Below are 13,134 nucleotides of genomic sequence, written 5' to 3'. Positions count from 1 at the left end.
CTGTCCAATATTTACCCATTATGGGTTAAAAACAACCCAAAATTTTTTTTAACTAGCATTCGTATTCAGTCTATACTTTGTCATGCTGAAATCCCATATTGGGACAGTGCGTACGTACTCATCAACCATTAAAAACAAGGGTGACCATATATGCTATTTTCCCGGATGCGTCCTGGCCAGGATTTTGGGTGCGTCTTCCGAAAGTCGTATTTGTCGGCCGCATACGTCATAGATGATTATTATTATTATTAAAGAAAAGCAACCGTTACATTTTAAGGTAAGAATGAAACTACGATTGTATGTCTTATGTTTTTAACTAAATGGCGTATGCGGTCAACAAATACGACTTCCGGAAGACGCACCAAAATCCTGGCCAGGCCGCGTCCGGGAAGAATGGCACGTATGGTCACCCTAGTTAAAACAGTTTACAGTATAGTATGAATATGGATAGTATGAATGAATTTGGACGTACTACATCACATGACATATATCATCATAACAAGTTAGTTGTTAACTTGAATGACTTTAAACTAGCAAAATTAAACCACAAGGGACAGCTGTTTAATGTATTTGCATTTTAATAGAGCCGCGTTACCGCTTTTTGACATTTTTGAATAAAACAACGCATCTACTGCTTCTTTTTGTTGGAGAACTCCTCTCATGGGGATCACGGGATAGCAAAGTGTGCATCGAATGGATACTTTGGGATCTTTGCCAGAAGTAGTAGGTCATCCGGGTACTTGGAATACTTGGAATTCGGATATATACCAGCCTCGCCTACTGCTTTTTGCCCCCTATATAGTATGGAAGTAGGCGTGTTCGGATGCAGCTTTGGACTCAACACTGCTTTTATCAGACGTGTGTGTGATCAGACATGATTTCATGTACATAAATATGCGGTAAAGTAAAGCAGTAAATTGGAGTCCAAAGTACCCTCACAATTGACTGCTTTAATTCAACTGACCCTGAATTTCCCTCTGCTTGGGTTAAGAGTGCTAGTTGCTATTCTGTTCACTCGCTGTCTTTTTCTAGCCTTTGTTTCACACTGCTGGGAAATAGTAAAGCTGGCTCAATGTGTTCTCACCTCCCTCTTAAAGAACCGGATCTGTTGAGTAATCTTCCCACACGCACACACATGCGCGCGCGCGCACACACACACACACACACACACACACACGTGCACACACACACTGGCAGCCTGAACATAATTGAGACACTCTTGCAAAGCAAACCGAGAGTGAGAATCTTAATGAAAGTGCAGTTATATATTGAAACAGGTTCTCAGTCTCGGTGGCAACTGCAGGTGTGTCTGTTTGCTACACCTGTATCATTTAAGTCCCATTGATTCAGAGTCTCTGGCACACACGGGCACAACAATTTGGCAAGGTCACTATGGCCTAACTTTGATGAAACCTTTATTTTTGTTTTAGGTGCACATGTTTCTGCATGTGATCGTGTCCTATGTCACATGTTTAGCTGTCACACATTATAAAATAACTTATATTTTAACCTTTAGTCCTATCTCAATCTATGTTCTCCTCATTTGCATTTCCTTTAACATCTTAATTTCAATTTCCAAACATTCAGTCTCTAATTTTATTTCCAAATCTCTTGATGTTGCCTTAACATTAGTGTGTATATGTTATATTGCAAAAGCCGCTAAAAGCCACCTCCGTCATAAATTATAATTATATTACCTGAATGCTCTCGGCACTTGTTTATCAAATACTTTCGCTTAAAATCCACTTAATCCCGGCCTCAGGTCATTTAGAAATACTGCTTTAATCCATTAAACACTATGTAGATTTTTCTGCAAAGTCCTAGAAGTGCACAGAAGACAAATGTGAAATGACAAACTTGAGTAAATACTTGGACCTTAATTCAACCCTAATGTGGCAATCACATTCATTCATTCAATTCAGTTTTATTTATATAGCGCTTTTCACAATTGTTTCATTGTTCGAAAGCAGCTTCACATTAATAAAAAGAAGAGAATAAAGTAATAATCTAATGTGAGTGGAGTAATAATGTAATGTGTATGTAACGTATATGTAACATATGTGTAACGTATATGTAGCATATGTGATGTAACGTAATTGTAAGTTAAGCTAATGGAAAAGTCCCTAGGAGAAAAAACCCTCGAGATTCTATAAAATATGTACTATATATTAAGTATATTATAAAAATGTTTGTGAACCAAAATATTTAATAATATATAAAAAAGTATTTGAAAAAATATTTATTAAGAAATAAAAATGTAGAAATAAAGTGAAGCACTCAGTGATCGCTCTTCAGACATTCACGCGGAAATTTTGCGTCATGGAAGGGGCTTCTGCGACTCCCTTAGCTTTCTGTAATCACGTCACTACTAGAGCAAGCTCCTGATTGGTTAAAGCGGCACATTTTTCTGCCAAAGTTCCAATTTTTTCACGTCTACGCCACGCTAAACGCCTCATTCGTGCCACGAGACCTCCAGCCGTGCGTCAACGCGTCTTTACATTGAATTAGCATTGAAACCACTCGCGCTTGACGCTATTACCGTGGCTGTTCTGAAAGCAGCATTATGCTATGTGCACACCAAACGTGGGGCATCGCTTTACTCTCTCTTAATTACTCTCGGGATTTAACTTCATGTCATGCGAATTTTTCACTCGAGTTGAATATTTTCAACTTGGTGACGCATTTGAGGTGAATGGCGCGTGTTTTCGCAGCAAACGCGCCGCCAATATCACTTCATTCGCATTGCCCCACACGAGGCGTCTGATCGCGTCTTTGCATTGACTTTGTATGTAATCTACTTGAACAAATCGTTGAACTCGCGTCTGGTGTGAACCCACAGTTAGACTTAAGGGCTCATTATAGTTGTGCGTAGGTCCTAAGGCGTAGCCAAAACAGCGTCGGTTTTCATTTATACTTTTGCGTCATTGTCCGCGTCGACGTGCAAACACACATGCAGACCGCTGGTAGGCAGTATCCACGCGTGTAACCACAGTAGCAGTGCGACCGTCAATGAAGAAGCAGCTTTGCAAGTTTAACCCACAAATTAAGAAGAAACAGCAACTTGTTGTGTATGTTTTATGAAAACCAGCAATGATGGAAATAAATAAACAGAGACTAATGTTGCAGTTTGAGTTAAATCACTCCTTAACTTGGTTCATCTTTGTTTTCACCATTGCAAATGGAAATTCCTATGACACAGTTTTTTTACCTGACGGAGGTGTTCTGGTGGACCAATCACAGCGCTTGCGGTCCGCGTAGAACTGCCGCGCTGTTAAAAATTTTGCGAGGTGCACGTCGGGCTACGCAGAGGCTATGGATAACCTACCTCCACTATAAGACCTTACGCACGACTATAAATTGGACTTTAGTGTCCTAGGGTTCGAGGACGAGACAGGGATCAAGAAGCAAAATCCTATTAGTGGCCGCTCACATGTAATGCAAGTGTCATACAGTATAGTGGATGAATGTCTGCTTGGTTCCAGACAAGCTATTGCGGGATAAGTATATTTATATGCAAATGTCTTTAGTTTAGACTTAAAGTGATCGACTGTGTCTGATTCTAAAACGTGTTTTGGCAAATCGTTCCAGAGCTTAGGGGCTAAGTAGGAAAATGATCGGCCAGATTTAGACACTTTTGATATTCTAGGAATAATTAAGTGACCAGAGGTTTGCGATTCAAGATTGCCTTTCAAGTTAAATTACTGAACCTAAATGTAAGAGTCTAATAAAAAAATGCATTTACAATTTTGCATCTCATATGTATATTTGAACCCACTGGAATCATTATGATTACTTGCATGATGCATGTATGTGTTTTGGGGAGATTTGTCATGTTGTTTTGAAAACTTGAAGGCAATTTAATATAAAATGATTTGTGTTCAGCTGAAGAAAGGAAGTCATGTCTGGGATGGTAAATTATGAGAGACTTTTGGGTGAACTATACCTTTAAACACATTAGCATGCATGTGTGCGTTTGAATGAAGTGTGAGTTCAGCGTTTGCTTCCAGATCTTTCTTCCTGTGTTTCCAAGCGTCTTCGGAGCTGCTCGGCCTGGAATGTGTTGCTATAGGAGTCTGTCCTTACCTGTTAAATCTTTTCTCCCAGGCCCATGCGAACGGGTTCTCCAGCTCCCCGGCATTCTTTTCTCTGTGACTCACTTAACTTTTAGCACATGAAGGGCAGAGCTCTGATCACAGATCAGTTATTGAGGCTAAAGGTCATAGTTAGAAAGCAAACAGAGTTTTGTGAGGGCAGAGGGCGTGCCAGCCTCTGCAACATTCCCGTCTATCTGCGCCAACGTAATCAAAGGAATCGATATGCCGACCTGCCACGGCAAACACATAGCTGTTGACGAAGCCCTTGTGATTCATGCTTCAGTAAATAGCTATGTGGCGGCAGTCAAGTTTGGACAAATATGAGGGATGGGACGAGCTTGAGTGTTTTTCAGGCGGTTCCGTGTGTCCTCTTCCCAAACCGAATTACTCATTAGAGATTGAGTGACTTGAGAACTCAACTGGAGTCAGTTCCCATGGTGGTGGAGAGATGGGCTTGTGGTGGGTGGGATCGGTGTAAACTGAAGATATGCTCATGAATGCAGTTGGTGGTGCACTGTGTTAGGTAGTGGGTTTGATTCCCGGGGAATGCGCATACTGATAAATAAACTGTAAGTTAAAGCATCTGTCAAATGCATAAATGCAAATGCGTTATTAGTAGGTTTGTGAGACATAATGGCGGTGTTGGTCACACATAGTGTTAAATGTGACCCAATGTGTGTAAACCTAGCTAAAATCAATGCATATTTCAACATTAATTTGACGTTGATGCAAAGAGTGAGACGTTGAAACAACGTCACGATATCAACATTGCATGATTCAATTTGCAAAATCATAAGGTAATTCAACGTTGATTCAACCTTGTCCTTGACATTGATTCAATGGTGAATGCCGACTGGGATCTTATCATTAGATTATGAGACTTTAACCTGGATTTCAGAGACAGGATCACACATTTCAACAGCTCATCCAGTGTTTGTACTTTACTACAGAAGAGGTAACTAGGAGGTGTGCTTTAACATTTATAAACTATTGGGATCGGTTTGGTGAATGTGGTTTTAAAAATGGCCCAACAGTGAAAGTTTGAAGATTTCAAAAGGTTCAGCAGAGTTTTCATAACAATGAGAGTTTACAAACAAGAACGGTTGTCTTCACACATCTGTTGTAAGACCTGGAACATACCATGCCTTCCAATCAGCCCCTCCTATAGCAGCCTTCCCGTAAACCCAAGCATTACTTCCTCATTCTCCAGCCCATTCACATACAGACAAGTGAATACTTGCACTTTCTTCCTCTTTTCTCAGCTCGTGTATGATAGGTGGCCTTTTCTACACAAATTATACCTTAAATTAACAGGACAAACAAAATACACTATGCACGACTTTTCATAGAAGACGGGTTTCAATTCGGCTTTATGATGCATGAACGCTTTTTCACTGTTGTGGGTACAAACATGACACAAATATTTCATGGAAAGACTTTTCATGGTTTTTTTTGTGGTGAAAACTGGTGCATGGATTTTATTGACAGGTAATTGAGTTCACATGACCGACAGTTTGGACACAACAAAAATACAGGTTTCATATCGGAGTTAAAAGAGCGTTGGGTTAGCAGTGCAAAGGTCATGAGTTTAATCTACATGGAGCACACATAAGGAAATATGAATAATATACCTCCAATGCACCATAAGTCATTTTGGTGCGGTAAATGCATGCAGTCATTGCATTAAATCGTTAATTTTTTCGTTAATGTTGCAAGGTTTTAAAACATGCTCATAATTAACATGATAATCTTATTTAATTAGAAACTGTATCTATTTGACGTATAAATTTGTACGATGTGAATCATACAACCGTGTATGAATATCCATAAAAGCATGAAACTGCACATCTAACCCCATAGTCACCCAAAGCAGGCCGTAGATACTCATACAATGACATAATCTGAATTCGTATGAATTTGCAAAATTGTCACGAGTTTGTGTCGAAACTACCGCTGTGTTTATTCTACAGGACACCTGCTTGAACTTCCTACGTGCACTAAAATCACAGGTGGGTTTAAAGTAATGGCACGAAACGGCTCAGAAAATTGAAACCAGTTCTGAGAAAGGGTCTAAGATTATTTGTTTGCAGTTACCACAATGTCAGTCACATGCATGTGGCAACCGAGCGTACTTTCTAGGTTCATCGTACATGTAGGCCGTGTGGGTTTTCCGGATGACAAAATGCTTGTATAAACACTTGGTTCTGAGCGGCACGTGATGAACTGTCATGAACTTTAACATACCACTGATTTTGTAAGTGATAAAAAGGCCACATTTCCCTTACTGGCATTATGTAGCAGAGGACACGCTGGTGAGGAGGATTTCCTGTTCATCTTTATTGGCAGAATTTCAGCCTCTGGTGTTTCAACATCAGAGGAAACATGAGGAAAGTGATACGTAATATCATCTAAAAACATGAAACACGTGGACAATCGTAATCTTATTAAAGAGCACAATAAAATATAATTGGCCATTAAAGGAAACCGTGAGGACCTTTGGTCACGATGATAGTCCTTTCACATGAGATCTGAACTTTAGCCTTCTTAAAACTTAATCGTGAACACTAAGTCATCAGATCTCCTTGTACTGTTCATGTGATGACAGGGTGTGTTTTTATGATGCCTGACAGATTGTACATCTGCCCCGTGTTTCACCATAACCCACAACAATGCCATACAAGTTTAGTCGACATTATTTGCAGATTGCAGCAGTCTGAAACCACAAAAGTCTGAGGTAACAATGTACCTTTGATCTGTCTCTGTGGAAAGAACAAAAACAAAAACAACACAATATAGCTCTGAAGACATCTTTCAAACATGGTAAGGAGCGTCACATTTCCGGCTAACGTCAGAGGTATTCAGGCCAATCACAACGTGCAGATTAGCTGGACAATAAATGACACAGAACTTTTCAGATCAATGAGCTTTGTACAAAATCAATACGTTTCAGGAAGATATCTGGAGCTACAAAAAATTTGTTTTTTAACCATAAATCACGCAAACACATTGTATTATACTAAATACACACAAAATAAAGGTTTTTTTACAATAAAATAGGTGCACTTAAAAAGAAAACATCCCATTAACATACAGACTGATAAAAATATCAGTCAGGTGTCAATTCTGTCTGAAATGTTTATATCATGTACATTATTATTATACAATAAATTTATATTAAATTAACTTTTTGAACTTTCAAAGCTAGCATATGACAGGAAGTGCAAGATATACATTTAATAAAAACAAATTTTATAGGTGATCTCAACTGCAAAATCCTTCTTAAACATTTGCTTGCAAAAAATACTGGCTGTATAGACGGTTTCAGCAGTAACAACATAAACAAGCGGCTGTCGTGGTACCCACGTAACTTCCGGTAAACTCTGCTAAGAATAAATAACAACAAACTTCTTTAAACATAGTTTATTTATATAACAGGCAAAAAACAACACATAGATTACAAAACATTTGTTATTTTCGAGGAGTCATTTGTTCAAGAGATCAGTTTAGCAACTAGTCAGACCATGAAAAAAAAACGAAACTGGAAGTAGCGTGCGTCCGATGAAACTGTCTATATTCATTTACCAAATGTCAGATTTTGTAAAACCACTCAGGTAAAAATATATTATAAAGTAATTTATTACACATCATCACATGCAATATTTAGTTTTTTATTTACTGTTTATTTTAATGTACGCATATTTACCTCAATAAGCAACTATTTTCAAAAATGTATAAAAATAAAACGATCATGCATGTTGATTAATACAAAGTAGTGACATCATCAGTGACCCAATGTGACCCAAATTAGGCCAGGGTTCTTCATAGTGCCTCGAAATACTAATTCACAAACTATAGGGACCTCAAATAAGTGGCTCACTGCCAACATCTACTCTGAATTATATTCTCCTCATTAAACATTTGCACAACATTTCCTGTTTTGTTAGACAACATGTCTGTTTTGAATAGCCATGAATGGAGAAAGATGCTTTTTGTCGCTGTATTTATCTCCAGCAGGAGCTTTACCAGCGTGAAGATCACCTTTATTACTGGAGTCTTTGTCTCAAGAGAAAAATCTGATGCTTTGCATTATGGTCTGCATTTAATCTCTTTACTGTCTATAGAGAGGTAACAACTTTTGTTTTTTGGTCATGTGAAACTTTACTTTCATTGGACTGTTCAAAATACAGAAGAGGTCAAGGAAGATGCCTCAGTTATTTCCTCAGTTCCTCCTCTCTTCCAGTCAATGTACTGCGGCTGTGACCTACTTCCTTCCTTCTGTGACCCACATTCTTCACTTTCATACTGACCTACCGCTTACATCCGCCGGCGGTGCCAGGATCAACTCGGCTTCTTGTATAACTCTCAGCCTGTGAAGAGTATAAGTCCTAAGTCTCTCTCTCTCTCTCTCTCTCTCTCTCTCTCTCTCTCTCTCTCTCTCTCTCTCTCTCTCTCTCTCATACACACTGTGGGTGGTTTAGAGAGAGAGACATATAGAGCTATTGAGTTCATGCTCCTTATGTATGTCTATATGACTGCATCAGATACTGAGAACAAGACATCAGTCAATAAGAGAAAAAAGATAGTTCAGATATTTTCATTAAGGTTGTACAATATCTTACAGTTCTTGATGTGTTGAGATGGGATGTTGTATTCTTCATATGCCAGTTCTTCTCACTGAGACACAGGAATTGTGTTAAAATACATTAAGAATTTGATTTACTGTAGTCTGCATTGATTTTCTACTGTTATTAGTATGAGTTTGGAAAGTAAAGTTAAAGTCCTGTTTTATTTTTTTAAACATCACTGAGATATTACAAGCTTTGATCTAAAGAGACTGCAGACTGTGTATTTTTAAGGTATATACACTCACCTAAAGGATTATTAGGAACACCATACTAATGCTGTGATTGCCCCTTTTCACCTTCAGAACTGCCTTAATTCTACGTGGCATTGATTCAACAAGGTGCTGAAAGCATTCTTTAAAAATGTTGGCCCATATTGATAGGATAGCATCTTGCAGTTGATGGAGATTTGTGGGATGCACATCCAGGGCACGAAGCTCCCGGTCCACCACATCCCAAAGATGCTCTATTGGGTTGAGATCTGGTGACTGTGGGGGCCATTTTACTACAGTGAACTTATTGTCATGTTCAAGAAACCAATTTGAAATGATTCGAGCTTTGTGACACGATGCATTATCCTGCTGGAAGTAGCCATCAGAGGATGGGTACATGGTGGTCATAAAGGGATGGACATGGTCAGAAACAATGCTCAGGTAGGCCGTGGCATTTAAAAGATGCCCAATTGGCACTAAGGGGACTAAATTGTGCCAAGAAAACATCCCCCACACCATTACACCACCACCAGCAGCCTGCACAGTGGTAACAAGGCATAATGGATCCATGTTCTTATTCTGTTTACGCCAAATTCTGACTCTACCATCTGAATGTCTCAACAGAAATCGAGACTCATCAGACCAGGCAACATTTTTCCAGTCTTCAACTGTCCAATTTTGGTGAGCTCGTGCAAATTGTAGCCTCTTTTTCCTATTTGTAGTGGAGAGGAGTGGTACCCGGTGGGGTCTTCTGCTGTTGTAGCCCATCCGGCTGAAGGTTGTGCGTGTTGTGGCTTCACAAATGCTTTGCTGCATACCTCAGTTGTAACGAGTGGTTATTTTAGTTAAAGTTGCTCTTCTATCAGTTTGAATCAGTCGGCTCATTCTCCTCTGACCTCTAGCATCAACAAGGCATTTTCACCCACAGGACTGCCGCATACTGGATGTTTTTCCCTTTTCACACCATTCTTTGTAAACCCTAGAAATGGTTGTGCGTGAAAATCCCAGTAACTGAGCAGATTGTGAAATACTCAGATCGGCCCGTCTGGCAACAACAACCATGCCACGCTCAAAATGGCTTAAATCACATTTCTTTCCCATTCTGACATTCAGTTTGGAGTTCAGGAGATTGTCTTGACCAGGACCACACTCCTAAATGCATTGAAGCAACTGCCATGTGATTGGTTGAACCGTTGTTCCTAATAATATTTTAGGTGAGTGTGTGTATCTATTAATTGATCTGTATTTCTAATATGTTAACATTTGTCTCATTTGCGTCTATTTTAATTATATCACACGTTTGATTATTCATTTAAACACAACCGAGAACTCAATGAAGTCTCACAATCTCTAAGCATTATCTCTGAATGGGCTTTAATGAGTGTAGTTTTTCCCTTTGGAGTAACATGACATTCAGTGTTGTTGTAGCCAGCTATTATCTTTCCAGCAGGTTGCTGACCAGATACAGAAACCTGACCGGTGCATGTACTCGATAACCCCTATACACAAAAACACACACACACACACACTTAACAAAAGCCCACAAACAAAAGGAATTACTAGGAAAAAAAGCAGCATTCCAGAGATGCCAGGCCTTCCTGAAGGACGCAGGCACTGTGACCTTTCATCTGTTTCTTTCATCTCTCTTGTGTGTGTGTGTGTGTGTGTGTGTGTGTGTGTGTGTGTGTGTGTGTGTGTGTGTGTGTGTGTGTGTGTGTGTGTGTGTGTGTGTGTGTGTGTGTGTGTGTGTGTGTGTGTAAGGGGGGAGTTTGGTAATGAAAGGCGACTCTTCAAGCGGGAGGGTCTCTAACACAAACACAGGAGCGTGAACTCATTCACACCCGAAACACCCATTCCCATCAACACTATTGACACAAACATGATAAAAACCTCAAAAGTTTCCATATCAGCTCTCAAGTATGTCGTAAATGGAAAAATTTGCTGATTATTGAAGGTCAACATCACATTAGTGCCAATATGCAATAAACTTTGATAAACTCATTGTGAGAAGTGTAGTGTTACAATATGAATGTCAAGGTATCTCTTCTCTATTGAAGGCATTTGTAGAAAAGAATAGCGAAGCTTTGAGTCAACAAGTTCCTAGAATCACAGGTGCTTTATTTCCAGAGTCTTTTCACGGGAATCATTATTTCCAATTTTCCACTTAGAATGTTTAGCTTACATAACTACTGACCTGGGCAATTTCATACATGTCCAGTTATTGTTATTTTTATGCTGTTTAAAGCTTTTTGTTTGCATTCTTATCATATAAACTTTGGTTAACATTGCATGCATCACTTATCTATTTTCAATATGTTGTTAAATAAATGTAACATTACTTTTGTTGTGTATAAAACATATAAATGCAATTATAAAGATAAGGCTCTGTCACAAATATAAAGAATAATCCATTTTGTTCAGCAGGACATTAGGGTTAAAAATAATGAATATTTAAGCTGTAGTGGTTAGTTTTACATACCAACAGTTGCAGGGTTTATCGGAAGAGTTTTTTATTTTTTGTAAATGTCCCTCCATCTCACGAAGAGGTCCCTGCATTTATTGGTGGATACTGCCATCTAGTGTTTAGATTGAGAAATAACATGCAGTAAAAAATGGCTCTCATCAACTGTATAACAATGTGTTGATAAAATATAAAAGTAAAAAAAATAATTTAAGCTTCTTTAAGGCATTTATTTTTTATTTATTTTTATTAAAGATGATCTAGCAATGTCTGCAATAAACTGACTTTCTGATAGCGAAGACACTGATATATAAATAAACTGATAAATAACACAATTCATTACAAAATCCTTCAGAAATGCACACCACAAGTTATAAACTAATATAAACAATCTGACATAAAATTTGATATTCATGTTTATATTTACTTCATGTTTATATTTAATATGAACCGTATAATTTTGAGTTTTTATACATTTTTACACTTCTACAGTACTGCAACACATTTTATAAATAATTTTCACTTTGCTCTGCTATATCTAGTGATACATTTAATGTGCATTATGAAAAAAAACAATCATAATCTTTATAATCTTTAATCGTTATAATTTTCTTTTAAAAAATTATCTGGCCAAAAAAAATGTTTTAAATATTTGTAGAGAGTGAAGCTTAAATAAAAATATATTTTTGAATTTGAAAATGCATTTAGTTTTAACCTTTATATATTAACATATATTTCACAGTATATAATTTTACAAGCCATACAGCAAAAAATATATTTTTCCTGGCCAAAATATGAAAGTTTTCATAAAATGTATAAAGTATAAGTATAAAATATGTAAGTATGTATAAAATATAAAATTATAAGTATATTTTTGCAGATGAAAATATTTTTATTTGAACCTTTTTAAACCTGTTATGTTTACAGATTTTTAACACACAACGTTTTTCTTCTAATGCAATGTAAATATAAATGCTTTAAAATTTATGTATTTTTAAAATATATTTAAAAATATGCAAATATTGCCAAAAATATATTGGTGAAAAATAAAAAAAATTGTAAACATATTTCAAAATATATTTCAGCACCTGTATTTTTTGTCACTTCATGTATATTTTTAAAATATATATTTGAAACTAATTTTATTTCCGTATAGATTCTTTCTTTCTTTCTTTTTTCTTTCTTTCTTTCTTGACTAACACCGAGTTATCACAATCTAATCGTATTAACCGCTGTGGTTAACTGTTTAACCCGTCAGTTTAACTGAAAACTGCTCATGAATAAACTCAGGAAATACTCACGCAACCTGTCTGTACTAAATTACGCGACCCGTTCAATAAAGCTCAAATCCCATTGGTCCGCTTCTGTACACCTGTTCATCTCAGCCAATCACAGCGCGACCTCGAGCACCTCCAAGATGGCGGCGTCCATCCAGAACAGCTGTCAGCTCATTTTATGTTGACAAAACGCGAGCAATAACTCATCGAAACAAAGTAAAACACTCGACGAAACGAATAACAGAGTTTTGGCCACTGGACATGTCGGCTACAGGCGGGTTGCCAGGTTTCATAGCGGTTTAAGAGAGACGGTAATCGTCGGTTCTTCTGCTATGGCCACCGACAACAGGATTCATTTCTGGAGAAGAAACGCAAAGGTTCCCGGAAGGTGACTTTAATCATCTTAATCCTCTTTAAAGTAGCTTAACGACATTGTTTTATACTTCAGATGATAATTATAGATTTTAT

The 13,134-nt window shown here is 37.7% G+C and overlaps 1 protein-coding gene across 2 annotated transcripts in view; it reads left to right on the top strand.

Moving 5' to 3' along the window:
• The first annotated feature begins 12,792 nt into the window (after positions 1–12,792).
• Positions 12,793–13,134, top strand: part of tbc1d22b (TBC1 domain family, member 22B) — a 79,370-nt gene continuing 79,028 nt past the window's right edge. For both annotated transcript variants that reach the window (XM_065270267.2, XM_065270266.2), the window contains exon 1: positions 12,793–13,054. In XM_065270267.2, coding sequence (XP_065126339.1) covers positions 12,999–13,054 — 56 coding nt within the window. In that variant the 5' untranslated portion in view covers positions 12,793–12,998. The remainder of the gene's footprint in view (positions 13,055–13,134) is intronic.

Source organism: Paramisgurnus dabryanus, chromosome 11 (assembly GCF_030506205.2).
Source record: "Paramisgurnus dabryanus chromosome 11, PD_genome_1.1, whole genome shotgun sequence".
Lineage (NCBI taxonomy): Eukaryota > Metazoa > Chordata > Actinopteri > Cypriniformes > Cobitidae > Paramisgurnus > Paramisgurnus dabryanus.
Note: the sequence above shows the minus strand (reverse complement) of the source record. Positions and strands in the feature narration are given on the sequence as shown.